Source organism: Peromyscus maniculatus, chromosome 2 (assembly GCF_049852395.1).
Source record: "Peromyscus maniculatus bairdii isolate BWxNUB_F1_BW_parent chromosome 2, HU_Pman_BW_mat_3.1, whole genome shotgun sequence".
Classification (NCBI taxonomy): domain Eukaryota; kingdom Metazoa; phylum Chordata; class Mammalia; order Rodentia; family Cricetidae; genus Peromyscus; species Peromyscus maniculatus.
In genome coordinates, this window is record NC_134853.1 from 134,246,494 (window position 1) to 134,267,555 (window position 21,062).

General features: G+C 51.7%; 1 protein-coding gene and 1 long non-coding RNA gene across 5 annotated transcripts; one reads left to right on the plus strand and one right to left on the minus strand.

Annotated features, from left to right (window-relative positions):
* The first annotated feature begins 460 nt into the window (after window positions 1-460).
* Window positions 461-15,399, plus strand: Tal1 (TAL bHLH transcription factor 1, erythroid differentiation factor). Of its 4 annotated transcripts, none has more exons than XM_042271618.2 (5): window positions 461-1,219; window positions 3,133-3,282; window positions 6,817-7,266; window positions 8,293-8,387; window positions 11,878-15,399. In XM_042271618.2, exons 3-5 carry the CDS (start codon window positions 6,818-6,820, stop codon window positions 12,324-12,326), a joined length of 993 nt encoding a protein of 330 aa, XP_042127552.1. In that variant the 5' UTR covers window positions 461-1,219; window positions 3,133-3,282; window position 6,817; the 3' UTR covers window positions 12,327-15,399. The 4 variants fall into 4 exon arrangements, with proteins under 4 accessions (XP_042127552.1, XP_042127553.1, XP_006986675.1 ...); XM_042271619.2 differs by having other exon boundaries at window positions 461-955; XM_006986613.4 differs by lacking the exon at window positions 461-1,219 and adding an exon at window positions 1,318-1,527.
* Window positions 5,558-6,926, minus strand: LOC143271949 (uncharacterized). Its single transcript, XR_013049286.1, has 2 exons — window positions 6,807-6,926; window positions 5,558-6,269 (listed from the first exon to the last, which is right to left on the minus strand). It is a non-coding gene; the product is annotated as an uncharacterized LOC143271949 (long non-coding RNA).
* Window positions 15,400-21,062: the final 5,663 nt, after the last annotated feature.

Genomic DNA, 21,062 nt, shown 5'->3' on the forward strand with positions numbered 1-21,062 from the left:
TTCGAAGACACAAGAGAAAGAATGAATGAAGAAGGGAAGGTTGGAGGTGATGGTTCGGGAGTCACGGTGGTCTTAAGAAGCTAAAGCAGCGGCCAAAGCCGCTGAAGGAGCATCTGGAAGGCGGAGAACCGAGTGCTGTTGTTTGCGGGGAGCGGGAATCCCGAGAGGCCGGGGGTGGGAAATGGGGCTGGACCGGCCAGGTCCCAGCCTGCACGCTCAGCCCTCTCTGTGCGCATTCCTGGGCCAGCCCAGCGCCGCAACCCGTCCCCGCTGCCTCCGGAGAAATTGCCAAATTAAAATGAATCATTTGGCCCATAATGGCCGAGGCGCTTATCTGGGGCGGGCGGGCCCGCGGCGGCGCCTTATCTCGGCGGCGCACACGGCCGGTGCTAACGAGGCCGCGGGCGGGAGCGGGATTAGAGCGCGCGGCTGGGCGCGGGCGGGGGAGGCCCAACATGGCCACGCGCGCACCCCAGGGCGCAAAAACGTGAGCATCCCGGCCTTCTTCCCGGGGACTAGCGACAGCCACCTCCCGCGGAATTGCCCGTCCGTTTCTACGGTCCTTCCCCGTGCGCGCCGAAGCCTGGGCTCCCTCTCCCGGGGTTCTGCTCCCCCCGGAGCGGCGGGGGGGGGCACTTTCCACGCCGCCTTCTGCCGCCCCTCCCGCTGGGGAGACTCTCTTCCTTCCTTCCCCCTTTCCCCTTGCGCAATAGACAGAAAAGCGCAAGGCGCTGGCGACTTCCATTGCTTCTGGGCTGTGTGTGCGGGCGGCCGGGTTGAGAGTGTGTGCGTGAGCGGCGGGCGGCGGTGGCTGCTCTCCGCGTGGGCTTTTGGCGATAGGTCGTGTGCGGGAGTGTGAAGCCCGCGCTGTTTGGGTGTGGGAATTCCGACGCTCCTCGGCCCTTCTGTGTTTTATTCGTTGTGTGTAAATTACCCCGTTTCTTTTCTCAACAAGGTCGGTCCTTGTGTCGTGGTGTGTGGCCTTGGGCCGGCTTCGTTATGCCGGGCGGGTGTGATCCTCAGCCTGTGAGGTTGTGTGTCTGTGAGCGATTGCGTGTGACTGATGTCGCTGTGTCATGTTGGACAGTGTGCGGGGCTGCCTGTGCCGGCTTGTGGGATAGGGCAGGCTTGTGCTCATCTGCTTCCCTCCTCTGGGGCTGGACCATGTGTGGTCCTGTCCACCGAGAGTCCTGTGCCTGTGTGCCTGTGTCCTTTAGAGGTGCGTTTGCAAATCGCTGGGGGCGGGAGTGGGGGGAGGGCGAGCGAGAGATCGTGGCGCTGGTGGGGGCGTCCGCATGGGGGCGGGGAGCGGGATTTCACATTTTATTCCAAATTATGATGTATTCGGGAGCCAGTGTTGGCTCTGGTGGGAGGACAGAGCCCAGTGAGCGACAGCTTTGTCCGGAGGCCCTCTGTGCCTCGGTGTTGGGGGGGTTCGCTGTTTTGAGGGGGGGTCTTTCACGCTGGAAGCTGAACAGCGCTCACCGAGGCCAGCGTCTTCCAGCGTCCAGGTTTCGCCTATTTCTGGTCAGTTTCGTGGGTGCGTCTGCGGCGGTTGGGGGAGAGGCCGGGAAGGACAATGGGCGCACTTTCCAGGTCTGGTGCCACGGGTGGGGGGTCCTTGGCATCACCCCTGAAGACATTTTCTCAGTCCCTGCCCCATCCTGGCAGGGTCAGACCCCCAGCGTGCGGGTGGCTGCCCTCGGAGTCTGCTTTCCTTGGAAGGACCGCGTCAGTGCCGCCCTAACTGGACAAGAAAGGATTGCCTTTTCTTCTTTACTGTGATAATACCTTCGTTACCACCACCATCACTATTAACACCCCCATTTTAATTAAAACAATCGAACAAAAAGCTCGCCGGCTCGTCCCTTCAGCTGCTTTGGAGGGCGAACAAAGCAGCCCAGTCGTCGCCCCTCCCTAGCTCTGTTTTCCAAGTTGCCAGGTTTGGGGTAGGGAAAGAAAATGGAGAGGTGCTCGGAACGGAGATTCAGCCATAAAGCGAACATTAACCTCAAGTAACACCGGGAACGGGTGGACTCCCCCTTCTTCCCTCCCCTCCTTCCTTTGGATTAGAAAGGAGAAAGAAAACCTCCCGCACCGAATTGATACCCTGGGAGGAGGTAGTCCTGCTCTTCCGCCAAAGCCACAGCAGAGAGAAGGAGCCTTCGCAATTAACCCAAGACTTGGACGTGCCATTAGAAGGTGGACGACTCAAGCAAAACGAATTTAAAAACCTGAGGTGTTGGGGGGGGGGGGGGCGGACAAAAGCAAACCAAATCCAGCTACCTCACTTGGAAGCAGCGCCAGGGTTCTTTTGATCCGATTCCCTTTTGCCCTGTTTTTCTCTACAAAACATTATAAGCGTTTCTTCCACCTTCTGCCAATCAAAACCCTGAAAAAATACAGAAAATCGTTTTGTGAAGGTGGTGGGGGCAACAGTGTAGAAATCCCCTCCTTTATTACGCCCCCCCCCCCCCGCGCCAGTAGAAAGAAAACAAGGAACCCAACTGAATCAGCTACAACCCTCTCCCCTTCAACCCTACAGGGAAATATAGGGCATTTGGAAGCGGGTTCTGCCTTCGTTCTGGACAGGAGGTTTGTAGATGGGGGTCATGAAGGGAATGGCTGGGAGCTCCCAGGTTCTGACCCGGCGACCACAGCCTGAAGAGTCTTGTCTTTTCCACCAAGTACCCCCCCCCTCCCCTCGCGTCATATAGGGAATTACACCTTCCGCGCTGTGGCGGCCGCAGGAGCCTGGGCTCAGTTTGCCGAGAAAACCCGCATAGAGGAATCCATGCTTAGAAAACAAATTCGGCCATACTGAATCAAACAGATCCGTTAGAGGGTTCGAAAATGTTCTGGGCAGCCTGCCTGGAGAGGCTGTTGTTGTTGGACTAAGTAGTTATTCCTGATTGGTCAGGTGTAGGGTTCATTTTTTTTTTTTTAATCGGACGTGTTTGGGGGAGGGGGGCTCCAAACACCTGCAAGTTGGAGGCGGAAAGACGTTTGCTATTCTTTGGGCTGGCGGGGCACACGAGGTAATTCCCAGCCATTGACCCCCCATTTTCTCTCTCGCCCTCCCTCTTTCTCTCCACCCCCATCTTTCCTGGAAACTCGCTTTGGGCGCGGCAGACCGCGCAGGACCTCACCGCTAGCTAAGTAACTGCTGGCCTCTCAACAAGAGTGGGGGGAAAACACAGATCCGGGTTCCTACCTCGACCCTCTCCATCGGAGGAGTGGAGGTCCTAACCAGAAGGGCCGGTCTCTCTAAATATGCCCCAGGTGAGTTGCGGGCCCCGGAGTCTTTGAGTTGCGGGAGGGAGGGGGGCAATGTCTGTGGAAACAGTGTTCAGGTTTGCGGACTGGGGTGGGGGAGGTTCAGAACTGAGAACATTGGAGCGCGGGAGTGGGGGACCAACCTAGGCTAAGAGCCCGGGATCTGACTGCCACTAGCTGCCTCAGGTCTCCAGCAGGGCCCTTTCCTTTTTCCGGCCTCGGATAAAACCAGCTGGTTGGATTATGTCCTCCAGGCCGCTCCCATGGTCCCGGTTCCGTGCACATTTCACTAGGACCGTAACTTTGTTGTGGCTACATCCGGGTGGCGCGGGCTGTGCTTGGAGCTCAGGCCGGAAAAAGGCCAAGGCCATCCCGGCTGAGGCCTGAGGCCTAGGAAGCTGTGGGGAACACATCTCCACTCCCGTGGTGGCAGAGACAGTGCGTCGTCATTTGGTTGTGGTGCAGGCTTTGTGTTTCTCCACTGTGTCTTGCGCATATGAGTGCCGATGGAGGGGTGGGAGGCCAAGTCTAAGGCGGCCGGCGGCTTTCTTTAAATAATAATAATAATAATAATAATAATAATAATAATAATAATAATAATAAAATCCCGAGCTAGGATTTGGGGTATTAGAAGTTGCTGGGGAGGATGCAGTGCGTGTCCCAGAAAGGAGCTGTCCCTTCTCCTTATTCAGGAACACATTGTCACATGCTAGCTGGCGTTGGTTGGGGCAACTAGGAGGTGAAGATCGGGCTTGAGGCTGGAGCCTGGGTCTCTGAAGCACAAAGAGTTGCAATGGTCGAAAGCTCCACTAGTCAATACTGGTCTAGTCCCGAGCTTTCTCCCTTTCCATTCTCCCTTAATTAAAAACAAATGCATAAAAGCCATTCTGTGTTAACCTCTGGGCTGCTGGGGGTGATCCTCGTCTTAGAGTGGGCTAGGTTTACCCAAGGTCCAAGAGCTGAGCATGGAAAGTTCTACTGGAAACCTTGACGATAGGGATACTTATATCATCTGGCCAGGCACTGGGGGCCAGGGTCAACTCATCTGGAATACGTGTTCCCTTTGGCTGTTGGGAAGAAGCTTCTGTCCCCATTGCAGCAGAATTAATCAGGGAGTATAAATGTGCCAGCAGGAAGCTGGAGCTCAGTTAGTGCAGTGCATGATGCTTGTCATTAGAAGCTGGAACTAAAGCCCTGGTCACTGAAAGCACACAGATGGTGGTGGCAGTGAGGCAGGGGGCCAGCACCTCTGGCTTGCATATTTCACCAGGGGCTGGTTTACTTTGGGTGCTCTTCACCAGAAGGGAGGGAAGCCAGGGTGGCAACTATCCTTCTGGTATTCTCTGTGTATAGACCTCTTGTCTACACTGCAATTATGAGCTCAATTTCAGTGAAGCATCACAGGGCTATACTGGCTTTGCAACTTGTGGGTAACAAGTCTTGGGGAATTGTGTTATTTCCAGACTGAACTAACCCCAAACAGCCCATGTATCCTGAGCTGCAGTCCCTACGTTTTGGAGGAGGCTGAAGGAGGTTCAATGTCCTTTCCTTAATAGGAGGGATCAGTTCCTATGATAACCCTGGTCCAGAGCATTGCAGTGGCCAAATGAGAGCTCCGTGTATGACACCACTGATTAGCTGGATTCTTGTTTGGAACTGACTTGGACATTTTTGTATTTGTTTTCTGTTTTAAAATCCCCCAGTTTGGGCCAGTGAGATAACTCAGTGGGTCAGGGCTTTGCTCTCAAGCCTAGGAGAGAACAGCCTCTTGAAAACTGTACTCGGGGTTCCACATTAGTGGCTGTGGCATGTGCACCCTCACACACAAATAAGTAAATGTAACAAAAATTAAAATGAAATAAATTTAGCCCAATTAGCTAATCCTGGGAGCAGAAATCTTAGTTTGAACAATTTATAAAGCCTGCCAACGTGGTAATATACATGTTTTTGTCTGTATATGTGCATATGCACATATATCCATAAATGTACACATTGAGGAGATAGGCTCATGTGTAGCCTAGGCTAACCTGAAATTCAGGATTTTTTTTAAATTTTTTATTTATTTATTTTTTTTTTGAGAAAGGGTTTCTCTGTGTAGCTTTGGAGTCTTTCCTGGAACTCGCTTTGTAGACCAGGCTGGCCTTGAACTCACAGAGATCCGCCTGCCTCTGCCTTCTGAGTGCTGGGATTAAAGGTGTGTGCCACCACTGCCCGGCGAAATTCAGGATTCTTTAGCACACTTCTTGATGCTGGGGCTATAAGCATGTGCCACCACATCTGGTGAGTTCGTTGCATTTTTATTTGTAAAATTAAAGCAACCCACAAGTACCTCCAACTTGGGAGTCTTAGAGATTTTGTGTCTGGTCTGTTGCTGGGCCAGGTGCCATCTGAATGAAGCTAGGTGATGCAAGAATCCTCACACTGTTAGGAAATGAGTGGCTGGGCTCATCTCAGAGGTGTGGTTAGAGCCTAGGAAGTCTCTGGGCTCCAGAGTTTATATGAGAAGATAATGTACGGTGAGAGCTGAGTTCCACGTTATGGAGAACACCACGGTGTGTGCACGTGGGGCTTCATTAGAAGAATGCAAGGGCCTTCTTGATCTTCGTCAGGAGAGGAACCCAGATCCTACTGGCTTCAGGAGTATTTTCCCTGCCTGGGTTCCTGGTGTCTGTCAGGTTTCCCTTCCAGACCTACCTTCACTTTTGAGTCCAGCTGAGCAGAATGGGGTGGAGTGTGCAGGATGGTAGGGCCGGCATCAGGATCGGCTGGGGGTGATCCTGGTCTTAGAGTGGGCTAGGTTTACCTAAGGTCCAAGAACTGAGCATGGAGAGTTCTACTGGAATCCAGGATCAGCTCCGTTCCTTGACTTCTTTTCCCGTGGTAGGGTAGCTGCTTGCAGAGTACAGCATGGATTTACTTAGTGTAGGCAACCTCTCTCTTGGCAGGGAGACTGTTGGTGAAGGTGGCTGGCTTTTCTGGGATACTTCTGACATCTGTCGATGAACAGAGCCCAGTTCTTGCAGCCCCCACACCCCCACTCCATCACCAAAATGTTTCTAGGTGTGTTTATGTGTGGTGCATGTGTGTAGCAGCAGATCGGGAGAGGTTGCTAAAGCACCTTGTTCGGGCCCGGATAGATTCCCCGCCAAAACTAAAAGGGGGGCGGGAAGGATACGCTCGCGCAGGGGATTTGTCCCCTCCCCTTCCCCTGTGGCCTAAGAAGGAGGGACTGGGTGATCTTTCTTTCTCCGTGCATTTCCTTCCTCCTTTTCCCTTCGATTTTGTTTCGCTGGCTGTATTCCTTTTCTTCCAATGTTGCAGTCATCTTTCTCCAGCTCTGTTCCTACCCCTGGACCCTGCGTATCTCCGGCTTACCCAACCGTCTTCTCCCAATTTAGAGACACCACCACTCCGCTCCAGCCCCAGGCCCGCAGGCCCTTCACGCCACCAGGGTGGGGGGGTGTGTCCACGTGGCGCTGAGTTTGTCCGCTTTTCCCATCTCAGTGCGTGATCTCCTCTCTGCCCCTTACCCTGTTACAGGATGACGGAGCGGCCGCCGAGCGAGGCGGCACGCAGTGACCCGCAGCTAGAGGGACAGGACGCGGCGGAGGCCCGCATGGCCCCCCCGCACCTAGTCCTGCTCAACGGCGTCGCCAAGGAGACAAGCCGCGCAGCCCCCGCGGAGCCCCCGGTCATCGAACTAGGCGCGCGCAGCAGCGCGGGGGGCGGCCCCGCCAGTGGGGGCGGTGCCGCCGTGAGGGACTTAAAGAGCCGCGACGCGGTTGCAGCCGAAGCTCGCCATCGAGTGCCCACCACCGAGCTGTGCAGACCTCCGGGACCCGCCCCAGCGCCCGCGCCCGCCTCGGCCCCGGCAGAGCTGCCTGGAGACGGCCGCATGGTGCAGCTGAGCCCGCCCGCGTTGGCAGCCCCCGCCGGCCCTGGCCGAGCGCTGCTGTACAGCCTTAGCCAGCCGCTGGCCTCGCTCGGCAGGTGAGCAACCTGGTCCTCTGCTGCGTTCCGGGTCCAGGCGGGGCTCAGGGAGAACGGAGGTGGCTAAAGACTCCGGGACGAAAGGGCGCAGTGGCTAGAGTCCCCCCCATCCCCGGAACTAGTGGTAAAGGGGCCCCCAGTGAGACAGACTGGCCGGCAAGGACCGATGAGACTTCAGGGAGCACACAGTTGTGTCTAAACCGCGGGTGCTTGCCTGCTCCTTTGAGGATGCAGGCGTGTGGGTGGGTGTGAGAAGCAGCGGAGGTTGCTGAGAACCGTGTTAGGTAGGAGGGATTCTTTGAGTATGAGTTCCAGGCCAGTGTGTGAATGCCCCTCTGCAGCAGAGGTAGTGTTTGCTGCAAAGGGTGACTTCTGGAAGCTGCAGCGAAGAAGAATCTACGGGGGCGGTTGCTGAGGGCAGCTCTTCTCAACCTCTGCTGGGATGCGGTGAGCAACACTGCCATCCGAGCCTAGCCCTTTTGCCCGCCCGTTAACGCAGTTAACTGCGTTGTTGGGGCCACCCGGGTATAATTGGTGTGAGGACACCGGCTTCCTTGCTGGCCCCCTGTGGTGAGGGCGGGTGAGAGGCAGGCAGAACGAAAGGCAGGCGAAGGGAAGGAATTCTAGGAGAAGGCGCAGTGGCAGAGCAGCCGGGAGAGCGCTGTGGCGAGTTAGCGAGCCAGTGTTTTCAATCTGTGCTCCATCCAGGAGGGATGGGGGGGCGGTGATGGTGGAGTGAGATTGATTGCAGGAGACACTAGGAGAGCTGTGTGGTGTTGGAGCTGCCTATCATCACTCCGTGTGTGTGTGTGTGTGTGTGTGTGTGTGTGTTCGCTCGCGGACACACACACTTTCAACATTCATGCTTTGTTCCATGTGTTCACCTGCTTTGCTTCTGTGTATGTTTGTAAGTATGCAGGGAACAGAGCTACCTTAGGAGGAGGGGCACTCAAGACATTCAGGGAGAATACATTAAGGAGCCTTTTTATCTTCAACCCCGTTATTATCCACCTGCTCTTTCCACAGTGGGTTCTTCGGGGAGCCGGATGCCTTCCCCATGTTTACCAACAACAACCGGGTGAAGAGGAGGCCCTCCCCATATGAGATGGAGATTACCGATGGTGAGTCTACACTCATCCCTCACCCTGGTTAGAGCCATCTGAGTAGGAGCGTGGGGACAATGCAGATATCTCACAGAGGTGAGAAGGCCACCCTGGAACCCCAAACTGCCAGAACTCTGCACCTTGGAGCTGAATTAGGACTAGCACTTAAACCAAATCTGTAGAGTCCGTCGTCACATGTAGTTCCTACTCTAGGCTTGATCCCTACACTTTGTCAAGGATCCAGGGAGGCTAGACACACTTCAGGTCCCCAGCTCCAATTCCTAATCTGCAGGAAGTCCCTGAACTGCATGTCAAACCCACTGTGGAATCTCTGGCTGGAGTTGTGCCTTTTAAGAGTTTCTTCCCAGGTCTGTCTATTATGGGATCCCTCTGTCTCTCTTCCACGTTCTGGGCTGAGAACAAGGATGGCTGACTGTGCTGTGGAATATATATATAACCAGAGGGACTCAGCACTGTTGGGGACTCTCTGAATACTCTTTGACTTGGAGTGGAGTGGAGATTTGGAGACCCGCCCACTCCTCCCCAGGTTGACCTGATGGTACCAGGGCAGGAAAGTGGACTGAGGGACTCAGGCTCATGGTGGACTTCTCAGTGCTGCTGTCTGTCTGGAGCCCCGGCAGGAAGTGTGCTGAGGCTGGAGGAGAGCTGGGATGGAGGCTGGGAGCCTATAGAGGGTGTATGTGGTAGAACTTGAGCTTCTAGAGAAGGTTCTAGAAAGTGAAGGGCTAAAGTCTGACAATACAGAAGAACCCAATACACTAGAACCCACAACAGCCCAGGATACTGACTTATAGAATAAAGAGCAAGGTTGTCTGATGGGTGCTTCTGGATGAGACAGAACCTGATGTAGGTACTCCTGACTCCCCTCTCTCTTTCTGTTTGTCCAAAAGCTGTCAGGGGACTGTGAAGTTGTGTCCACCCAACACTGGGGTCTCCTCAACACAGGAGTTCCATGCGTCTCATCCCCAGCTTGACTCCCAGCACCAACACATTGCTAACAGCTATCAGTCACCCTAGGGATATGAAGTGAGGTGGTCACAGCTATCATTCATTGCTGCCATTTGTTGGACACCTACTGCATGTATCAGACTTTTTTGTATACTTGGTCTTCGTGTAATTCTCAACACAAATCCATGCAGTCAAATTTGCTTCTATTTCACAGATGAAGAAATTGAGTCTCAGAGAGGTTAAGCAGCCGGCTCAGAGCCATAGAGCCTAGACCTTAATTATAGCACTGACCTTCAACTTTGGAATAAGTTCTGGATTCATCCTCACCCTTTCGAGTCTGTCTGGCTCTCACTGTGATGACGCTTATAATGCCCCCTGTCCACCTACGAGCTTCCACCAGCTCACGAGCATTAGCTATGATGCACAAAAGACTGGTCCTCCTATGTCACAGCGGGGAGACCCCCCTCTTTGGTCTAGAGGTCTGGGGTTACCAAACTGCTTTTCTGAGGCAGTTCAGTTTTGGTTTGTGATGTTTTTCCCAGTCTATATTTGACCCTTAGAAAGCTTCAGGGAATTGCAGGCAAGGCAAGGGCTGAGGAAACTGTTGGGGGAAAACAGAGTGGGGGGTACAGGTACATGCAAATGAGATAAAGGGACCACCAAACATCAGGCATCTACTTGGTCAAGTATGTCCCAGACTGAGCACTGCCTCCATCCTTGGCCCTAAAGTGACCAGTGGGTTCAGATGCCCTTCCCTTCCTTCTTCCCTCTCCCCAAGTTTCCAATCTGAGCTCTGGACCTAGTGGTTACTGGAAGAGCATAAGTAGGACCCCCAGGCTGGGCTATCCCTTCTGTACACCGAACTTCCTGAAGATTGTCAGGGCCTATGGCTTGTGGTAGCAGGGAAGACTGCTACCACACTGGTGGAACCTCATGTTTTCCCTACTCTGAGAATCCCAGGTCATGCTGGAATACTTGACGCACCTTGGGTATTGCGCGTACATATGTGCACTGGGGTCAGCTGCTGTCTGGAAGTCTTCTTTTAAAATGCACATTGGTGTTTTGCCTCATGTATGCTTGGGGAGGGTGTCGAGTCCCCTGGAACTGGAGTTACAGGCAGCTGTGAGCCGCCATGTGGGTGCTGGGAATTGAACCCAGGTCCTCTGGAAGAGCAGTCAGTGCTCTTAAGGAGTGAGCCATCTCTCCAGCCCCCTACTGTCTGGCAGTCTTAGAATCAGCATGATAATGATGACTGGGGCCAGAGGCCTTCCTTCAGGCATGGCTGGCGTGGGTGTCTTCTATTCCTTTCCTGGGGTTGAGGGCCTAGAGGTTTTTCCTTTTCCTTCTGCTTCCCTTCCCCTGCCCCCGCCCCCCCCCCCCGAAATCTCCTACCTGCCACTATGATATGCCACTTAGGAAACATATACTAAGCCTTCACTTGGTGCTCCTGTGTCCCCTATAACTGAATTTACACCCTTCTTACTTAGGGACTTAGGAGACAGGGACCTGCCTCCTCTTCTCTTATACCTATTACTCCAGCCAGGCTGACACCAGCCAGGTTTCTACCTCAGCTCCTTTGCGCATCTCATTCCATCCACTTGGAGATTCTTCGTCCTTTCCTGCGTCTGGATGGCTTTGCTGCAACCTGGAATTTTGTTTGCTTTTTAGAATTAATGCTTTACTAGGCACCTTAGCTGAGTAGAGTAGCTTCTTTGCATCTTTTACTGGCCCGGCTGCCCTTTTGTTGTGTTTTTAGTTTGTTTGTTCCTTGTTCTTCACCCTCCATCTTCATTAAAAATGTAAACTCCTCAAGGGTAGAGCCCTGCCTCTCTTAATCTGCCCTACTTAATGCCTACCATGGTGCTGGTTGTTAGTGAAAACCTGGCGAACAGACAGTAAGAGCTATCTCTCACTTAGTGAAGACAGGAGCAGAAGCGGTTATTGTAGGGGCTTTACCTGTGTGATGATGTATCAGCCATGGAAACCATCTGTGATCTGAATTACCAGCAAGGTTCCCAATGTGCAGATGAGGAGGTTGTGGCAGTGAGTTCTGATCAGGAATTGAACCCAGATAGTCTGGCTTCAATCATCATCTTTTAGTGTCTAAGGTCTCTTGGCCTAAGTGACTGAATGAAATATGGCTCTCATCTAGCTGGGCATAGTGGCACACACCTTTAATCCCAGCACATGGGAGGCAGAGGCAGGCAGATCTCTGTGAATTTGAGGTCAGCCTGGTCTACAGAGCGAGTTTCAGGACAGCCAGAGATACATAGTGAGACCCTGTCCCAAAAACCAAAATGAAGAAAAAAGAAAAGAAATATTAAATGCTACACAGCCCATAGGAGGAGCCCAGAACAAACAGATGTTCATGGAAGGTGATGGGGAGGAAGAGAATAGGATTGTGAGGTTAATTAGATAGGGCTGGAGGGATGTAGATCTCAGAGATGATGTATCAGCTGGACTTCTAGGATGAGCTTCTCAGTAGAGGAGCCCTTTGAAGGTCTCTTCCTGCTTTTAACGTATGTCCTTCCATCTTCAGGTCCTCACACCAAAGTAGTGCGGCGCATCTTCACCAACAGCCGGGAGCGATGGCGGCAGCAGAATGTGAATGGGGCATTTGCCGAGCTCCGAAAGCTGATCCCCACCCACCCACCCGACAAGAAGCTAAGCAAGAATGAGATCCTTCGCCTCGCCATGAAGTACATAAACTTCCTGGCCAAGTTGCTCAATGACCAGGAGGAGGAAGGCACCCAGCGTGCCAAGCCTGGCAAGGACCCTGTGGTGGGAGCTGGTGGGGGTGGGGCAGGGGGTGGCATGCCCCCTGAAGACCTTCTACAGGATGTGCTTTCCCCCAACTCCAGCTGTGGTAGCTCTCTGGATGGAGCAGCCAGCCCGGACAGTTATACAGAAGAACCAACACCCAAGCACACTGCCCGCAGCCTCCACCCTGCCCTGCTGCCTGCCACCGATGGGGCTGGCCCCCGGTGATGTGTCTGGGGCTGCCCAGGACCAGCAGGCAGGGGCCCTTAGGCCCCTGGGTTGCTGGGCCTCAGGGCAGTTGGGATGAGAAGCAGGGCAATGTACTTGATGAACTTCCCTTATAGTCTGAACTTTGGGAAGTCCCAACTGATCCTGGGCTGGTGTTTCTGTTTCCTGCCTGGAAACAGACGAGGAAAACGGAGTGAAGTAGTAGGTACTTTATCTGAAGATGGCACAGTCTTCTCCCTTTTCCAATCCCCAAGACTTCCCACTTAGAGGCTCACGTGTCACTGTTTTTGGTCTAGAGTTTGTGAGCCTTGTTTTGGACAAGATCCGGGGTTGTCACCCATTACCTGAGGCATCCAGCAGCCTCTGCCTTGCCTTTAGCCCATCCCGAGCTGGCTGGGGTGGCTTTTGTGGCAGCTTCTGTTCAAATATATAGGTACCCAAGAGCTGCCCATTTCTTGAGCCCCATCTTCACCCAGGTCCATGTTGATCCATCCAGCTTGCCAGCTGCTCCGGAGAGTCAAGCCTCGAGGTGCCTTCTTCAGGGCCTGGTTGGAAAAGATGGCCAGTGAACAGACAGCCTGCTCTCAACTAGCTGGGCCAGAAAACCCAACAGCCCTTCTTGCTCCGGGAAATCGGAGCTCTGCTTTCTCCCCACTGAGACTTGCCTTCCTATCCCGCAGCTGTGAGGACCAAGTCAGCAGCCTGGAGCATGCTCTGTTGGGCTGTGTGCAGGCACAGAAAGGGAAAGTGACATTAGAATGAAGCAAAGCAAGAGTGTTGGGGGCGTTGGGTTTCACCTCCTGCACATCACTGTTCGTGCAGGGGAGTAAATGATACTGCGCTGATGCATTGCATGTTGGTGCTGGGGTTATGCAGTCCATGGGCTTTTCCCTGGAAGCTTCCTGTTGCAAGATGTCTGTTGGCTGACGGTCTGGACTTCCAAGTGGAGTACAAACTGTCCCATAAATACTCCATTTGGGATTCTGCCTAACAAGTTGCTGGTGGAAACTCTGGGCCATGATACAACCCAAGATGCAACCTGCTGCTAGGGCAAGGAATCCAGTCAGAGGTGAGGCCCTGGCTCGAGACCTGAGCATGCCAATTTGCTCAGCCCAACTTTAAGAACGTTCCCACCACGCAACTGCAGGCCCCACGTGTGTACGTGGTAGGTTGGATTAATGCAACATGAGTGCCCCCTCTAAAAGCTGTACATGAAATTTCTGTAAAGCAAATCCTTCTCCTTCATCTTTTAAAGAAATAGCCCCTGCAAGTCATTTTGTAAAGTGGAGGATCCTTTTGTAGTATGGACAACCGCCCCATTGTTTCTTTCCTGTGTCGACCCTGGTGGTGGGACCGAGTTTTCTTAAAGCTAGGCCTGCCTATAATGAAGTTCAAGCCCATGAACAAACTGCACTGAAGTCCTGTGTATCTGCCATTGTACCAGCACCACCTAAGCGATCTCTCTCTCTCTCTCTCTCTCTCTCTCTCTCTCTCTCTCTCTCTCTCTCTCTCTCTCTCCTTTCTCCCTGGGTTTTGCCTTTGAGTCAGAGAAAACATCTGAAGACCCCATCATGTAATGTAAGAGCCCATCACTTTTCTGTTTGAGTTTCAGTACCATGATGGGGCCTGAGTACAGACTTAGGCAGACAAAGATGGATCCTGCTTCCCTCCCTTCCTATTAAGTACTGGAGTCCCCACGGCCCTGGGACAATATGGTCAGCTACTGAGGCACTGGGATTCTTTGTCTCATATCACATACATATCTCCTGTCACAGGTATTACCATGGACATTAAGGTTGGTTTCTTCTCCTTGCTTTGGAGTTAGTACAAGGAGTCTGACCCGTGTGAAAAGGGAACAACTGTCCTGAGCTCAAAGGCTGTGTTTGCTGCTCAGTGGGATGATGATTTGGGAATGAAAAATGTTGATCTGTAGGTGGATTTTCTCTGAGAGAGATCACACATTTGTTGGGAGCTTAAGCTATGATTCCCTTTCTCGACTGTGTAGCGACACTGGAATGGATCCGCTAGGTAGTGGGGTCTGTAAAGAGCTCTGCTGTGCACTAGGGATACAGTGCAGTGGGAGAGCAGCACACATGAGGTTTGGGGTTCAATACCCAGCGCAGACACACAAGCCTCATTACCCTTACAGCTGACCCCACAGTGAGGTTCCAGCCGGAGTTCAGGCCCCGGCAGTTGACATTTGTGTAATTTAGGTTATAAAGTACTTTCCCTTGAACTCTCCAGATCCTCATTTCCCTAGATTAAACTTAATTACTCCCTGATTCCAAGGCAAGAGACAGGAGTGAGAAAGGGAGAGAGATTGGGGATATGGACAGCACCTCCAGATTGCTGTACTCCCTAAGGGGCTGGAAAGGAAGGACTAGGCTTTTGGTCTTGAGGCAGACCCCGAATTCTAAGGCAGACCCCGAATTCTGTTTTCATCTTCAATACCCCACGTCTTTCTTCCTTTGCCTCCTCCTCACCCTTGAAGAAATGGCAAGGTCCCAAGAATAATAGCTGCACAAAAGGGGAAAACGTAAGCACGAGAAAACATTCGAGGAAAACAATGGACAAAAGGACTAGAGAGAATCCCATATTCCAAGAATAATTCCTGTTTATTTGTGGTGGCAAGTGACAAGATGGTACAACCTTTTTCCTTTTCCAGAAGCAAGAACCAAGGGCACGGCAACTGTAGTGAGCTGACAGCTATTTTGGCCTTTTGGGTGGGTCTAGCCATGCTTGGGATCCCAGTGGTACATGACCCTCTGCAGAAGGCTTGCCCCAGCCTGTGTACATAGCACGCCACGTCTGTGGGCAGGCCCAGCACTTTCCGTCAGTGTCGTACTGTATGTGATGAACTGTGTTGGTCTCTGCATTTTTCTGCAGAAGAGGAGTAACTGCTCCGGTACCTTGATGTTTGTACAGCCTAGAGGCCAACACTGTGGGCGTGTGACTCTTTATTGGGGGGAAAAACAAAACAAAACGAAAAAAATACCAGTGTGGTGATGATGGTGTGTGTATATATATATAAGGTTATATGGGGAAAATTTCTAAATAAAAGTTTTACAACGGGGCCTGGACTCTGTGCTTGCACTTTTCACTCTAGAGCCCGAGAACAAGGACATTGAAAGGAAAAGCCTGGGAAGGCTCAGTTCCACTCCTCTTAGGTAGTGGGATCCAGCTCTGACTCTTAGAACAAGCCTGTAGGGAGGAAGGAGGCTACCGTGGGAGGGGGGTCCTTTTGTTCCTCCTGCAAGGCTTCCCAGGGCCTCCGGGTCCTGTCCTTGTGTTTACAGCTCTGAGCAGCCTGGCAGATAGACCTCTCTATTGGGTTAGCTTCCTCCTTCCTGTTAGATCAGTTTCCCTGGTTGGGTCCATTGCTCGCAGTGAGGAATTAGGACAGACAAATAAGATGTTACCCACCATTGGTGTCCTCAGGTTTCCTGATAACTCAGTGGAGGCTGCAGCTTTTACACCTGGTCTTTTTTTTTTTCTTTTTAAGAGATTTAATTTTTTTTTTTTTTAAATTTTATTTTATGGGTGTTTTGCTTACTATATGCAGGTCTGCACCAAATGTGTGCAGTGCTCACAATGGCCAGAAGAGGGCGTGGATCTCCCTGGAATTGGAGTTACAGACAGTTGTGAGCTGCCATGTAGGTGCTGGAATTTCATGAATGGAATTTGAGACAGACTGTGGGCCTTGGGGAGGCCATTGCACATGGACAGTGGACCCCCTTGGGAGTTTGTAGGGTGGGTACCTCCAACTAAGTGTAGCTTCTGTTTTCTTATTTAATAAGCATTTGCTGAGCACCTGCTCTGGGCAAATACTGTTCTCTTGGCAAGGGTTCAACATTGAACAAAACAAACACAGGTGCTCTTCACTGCAGCCTACATTCTAGAAGGGAAACAGGGAATGCACAAACACACACAACTAGAGTTAAACAGTTAGAAAGTGTGTAGTATTAACCCGAAGTTTCAGGCCAGCTTGGGCTACATGAGACAGTCTAAAAAACCAAAACCAAAAGGTGTGGTAAGGAACAAAAGGGGGCAGATGAACAGAGATAGTTCAGGGAAGGCCCTAGGGTGCCATCTTTTCCATTCAGGGTCAGAGGGTTCCTGGCTTCAAGGGCAGCGTTGTCCTGGGGACAGGATTGGGTCTGTCTACCTGTTACACGGGCTAAGAGGCTGTGCAAAGGCTTTTTCTTTCTTCCTCTCTGGACCTCAGTACTCATCCCCAAATCTAGAGACGTGGACACCAGCTCAAATTGCCTCCAACAGGGAATTCAATGGTCTCACAGTTGATTCCCATCCTGCTTGTCTCACTTCCTTCTTGGCTTCTATTCACCTCCCAGAGGGAAAGGGTAGGATTCAGCCTGGGTGTCAAGATCTGACCCAGCCCATTGGGAAGCTCCTCAGATATGCCTCTGGTCCACAGCAAGGATAGAATGATTTGGTCTTGAGGGTGGGGAGAAAAAATAGATCTCAGGCTCACAGTCTTGAGTGGCAGGATGAAGGGATTGCCATGGTAGGAGAGAAGGAAAGAGGATAGGGAAGAAATAATAGTATTTAGGGTGGAGGAAGTAGCCAGCCATGTTCAGAACAACTGAGGAGTCATGCCAGGACCGACTGAGCTAATCAGTTTTAACAACACGGATGGCTGATGACTGGGAGAGGAGCAGAGACAGCAGCCTGTGGGTCCAAGGACACCCCTCCCCATCTCAGAAGGATTTCCTCAGGAGGAGCAAGCCTTTCCATGCAATGGGGACAGAGAGAGCCCATGGACTCTGGCCACCAAGAGAAAAAACAGGCTCCTAGAGATCATCTGTGGAGAAAGAGACCCAGAGAGAAAATGTCTTTCTAGGCCTTGTATCCCATAGTGACTAGTAGGCAGGCTAGGCCTCCTGTCCCCGAGACAGTGTTGTCTCTGATGCCCAGAATCCCTGATTCCACAAGCAAAGAAAAGTACCCGGAGGCTTTATCTGAAATATTTTTGATCTGTTCCCTCTTATTACTTACCACTCTATTTTTTGTTGTTGTTGTTGCATTTTTGTTTGTTTGTTTTTGTGAGACAGAATCTCATGTATCCCAGGCTGGCCTCAAACTCACTAAGTAGCTGAGGATAACCTTGAACTTCTGATCTTCGTGCCTTTATCTGGAGCGCTGAGATTACAGGTGTGCACTACCATACCAAGTCTATTCAGTAATAGAAGCTAAACCCAGGGCTTTGTGCATACCAAGCAAACACTCTACCCACCGGACCACATCCCCACCCCAGCCCAGCCTCATTCTTTCGCTCCCATTATACTATCTTCCTTTCTGTTCTAGACTATTTTATTGTTTTATGACATCCCAGTTTTTTCACTTTGGGCTGATTTTTCACAGATACTGGTATCAGCTTCTTTGCCCACTCTCCTTTCTTTTGTCCTTGAAGTCCGGGAGGCTTTCCTGACTCCATGGGGTTGGGTGTCTCCTTTGTGTCCCCATGGGACTCCCTGTGTGTTGGCCCTTCCCACCCTAACATTCGCCTATTTATTTGCTTCTGGACTGAAGCACAAGTTTCCTAGAGCTGGAATCTAGTCTGATTAGGTCCTCTGCCCCAGAGTTTAAGTTACAAAGATTTGGATTCCTTTCCTACTGACAATCAACAACCTTCTTCCCCTTGAAGGCTCTCCTTTTCTCTCTGGGCCTTCTTTCTTTCTTTCTTTCTTTCTTTCTTTCTTTCTTTCTTTCTTTCTTTCTTTCTTTCTTTCTTTCTTTCTTTCTTCTTTCTTTCTTTCTTTCTTTCTTTCTTTCTTTCTTTCTTTCTTTCTTTCTTTCTTTCTTTTTTCTTTTTTTGGTTTTTAGTTTTTGAAAGCAGGGTTTCTCTGTGTAGTTTTGCACCTTTCCTGGAACTCACTTTGTAGACCAGACTGGCCTCGAACTCACAGAGATCTGCCTGGCTCTGCTCCCAAGTGCTGGGAATATAGGCGTGTGCCACCACTGCTCAGCTCTGGGCCCCATTTCTGATAGCAGCCAGAAAGTGAGGTCAAGGGAGTCTTTCCTACATAGACTCCTGGCCCAGTGCTCCCTGGGTTGTTTAGGGGCTGGTGGGTGGCTCAGTCCTGGGATGGCCAGGGAGGAACAGGTGGTAGGAACTCTGCTCTGGAAGGGCAATGGTGGTTGGTTCTTTCTTGTTGGAAGGAGCAGGGATGAGGACATGTGCTTTCCAGGGCTAGTCTGGGGCAGGCTAGTTTTCAACATAGACCTGAAAGGCGATGTGGCATAGTAAAGATCAGGGGTGGGGGCTGTGTATCCAGTGTGTCCTCAGCTCTCTGGTCTCCTTATGTCGGTCCCTACCTACTTCTCTCTATATGCAGCAAGTATGTGTTACCCAGGATCGTTCGCTGTGTCGACACCTCACTGCCCAGGTGAGCCAGGCACCAGGCGGGCTCAGTCATAGAACTCAACTACCGTGAATCTGAGTAAAGAAAGGTCTATCTGGATCAAACAGGGGAGGACATGAAGCCCAAGGTTGGAAGGGCCTTGGGCAAGGTGAACTAGATGTGAATTCAGGGTTACACCCAGAGTTAGTGCTCCAGACCCCTTAGGAAGGTCAGAAAAATGAGGAGACGGCCGCAGCCGGAGTTCTTAGAGAAGATGGCCCTGCTTTCCCTATGGGCAACATGGTTACAGGTTTCGGATCAGGACTTCTGGTTCACTTTATGACTGTGTGGAGGTGGTAAAGAGCTTGCTGGTTGGAGCATAGGCTCTGTGGATGACTGTGTGGACAGTGAGGAAGGACAGTTGATGTGGCACAGTTCATGAAGGGAGGAACCAAGGCCTGGCTGGAAGTGAGCAGAAAAAGCAGATAGGCCGCTGGAAGAGCTTGGCATGAGGTCAGAATCACTTGGGGGGCAGGGTGTGTGTGTGTGTGGGGGGGAATGTTTAAGGCCTACTACTGCTACCGGGTGAGTCACTTTATCACTCTGAGGTTTGGTTTCTTTGTCTGTTAAATGGAGATGTTAACACTCATCTTCACGGTCTATCATGGGACTTCAAAATAAGATAGGCAAAGTGTCTGTGTTTTATTAAAAAAAAAGATTATATAGAAAGGTTTATAGAAAGCACTGTTTTTCCTGGAAATGGGACCAGGATGGGGCTGTCCTAACAGAACGGATGAGGGAAAGAGTATGTGTGTACAGTAACATTAATCACCCCTCAGAAGCAGGACTTTCTATGGGCCTGTCCCTTGCCAGGTAAGGCTGGGTAGCCAGCAAGGACCACCCACTTCAGCTCACGGGCTGAGTGGAAGTGGGTGTAGGGAAGAACCCTAGAGGCAAGTGCTATGGGAGGTACTTAGTGGTGCGGGCAGCCTAGCTCTGACAATAGGGACCCTGAGCAAGTGTGTGCTCTACTAAAGGGTCCTGAGGGGAAGGTTGGGAGATATCTGGGAGGAGGTTCCACTTTCTGTCCCGAGCATTGCCTATTTCTCTCAGCGGTAGAGCAGGCTGGTCCAGGAATGCTGGCTTCCTCCTCGGTCCCATACTCTTGCCTGGGCTACCTAGGATGAGGCATGCTCCTGGAGCTACCCACTTCACTGTGAAGTGCCTTCCAGACCCTCCTTACTCTCTCCTCACGGGCTTGGTCTGAGCTCTGCCCCTCCCCAGCTCCTGGGCTTTTCTCTCTACACAATAACAGGATGTGATCAGTTCGCAGAGAGGAAGTGGGGGAGGATGCTATGCTGATAGCAGAGGAGGAGAGGGGTTCTGACTCTCCCCCTCTCTAGTCCTCCCCAGCTCTGCCAACCAGCCTCTGAGGCTCCATTCCCCCTAAGTCCTACCCTAGGCTTCTGTCTGAGACCAGTAGGGATGAACTTGGGTCTTCAGGCCCATGCAGGACTGCTTGCCTATGGAGAGACATGCCTTCTGCAGAGCCTGCCTTCTGCAGAGTCTGCCTTCTGGAGAGGCTTGCTGGCCAAGCTTTAGATGCTGGGTTATTTCCTGTCCTGCAGCTGCTGGAGTCTAAGGAGAGGCAGGTAGGTCACTCAGCAGGCCTCCATCTGTCCAATGGCTTCCCAAGTCCATGTGAGCATGGTTCAATGCAATGGGTGATAGAATCAATCAAAAAGTTCTTGTCAAATGCTGGCTTGGCATGGCCTTGTAGAGTGTGTGGGCCAGGCTTCGAAAATAGAAAGTAAAATTCAGAGTGATAAGTGTATTCGTCAAGGTTCTCTAAAGTCAAAGAATTTATGGAATGAATCTCTCTATCTCTCTGGAATGACTTACAGGCTGCAGTCCAACTAATCCAACAATGGTTGGTTATGAAAGGAAGCTCCAAGAACCTATAGTTTCTCAGTCCCACGAGGCTGGGGGCTCAGCTGGTCTTCTGTATATGCTGTATATGCTTCTGTATAGCCTGAAGAAGGAGGCTCCAACGCCAGTGAAGGACTGGATGTGCTGGCAAGGTGAGGGCAAGGAAGTAAAGAAGGAGCTTTCCTTCTTCCATTGTCCTTTAGAGGTTTCCAACAGAAGGTGTGGCCCAGATTAAAAGTGTGTCTTCCTGCCTCAGCTCTGGATCAAAAGCCTGTGTCTTCCAGCCTCAAGATCCGGATCAAAGGCACGTTGTCTTCCTGCCTCAATGATCTGGGTCACAGGTTTGTCTCTTATTTCTGGATTGTAGTTTATTACAAATGTAGTCAAGTTGACAACCAAGAATAGCCATCACAGCAAGGGACATGGACTAGGAGCTGATGGAGAG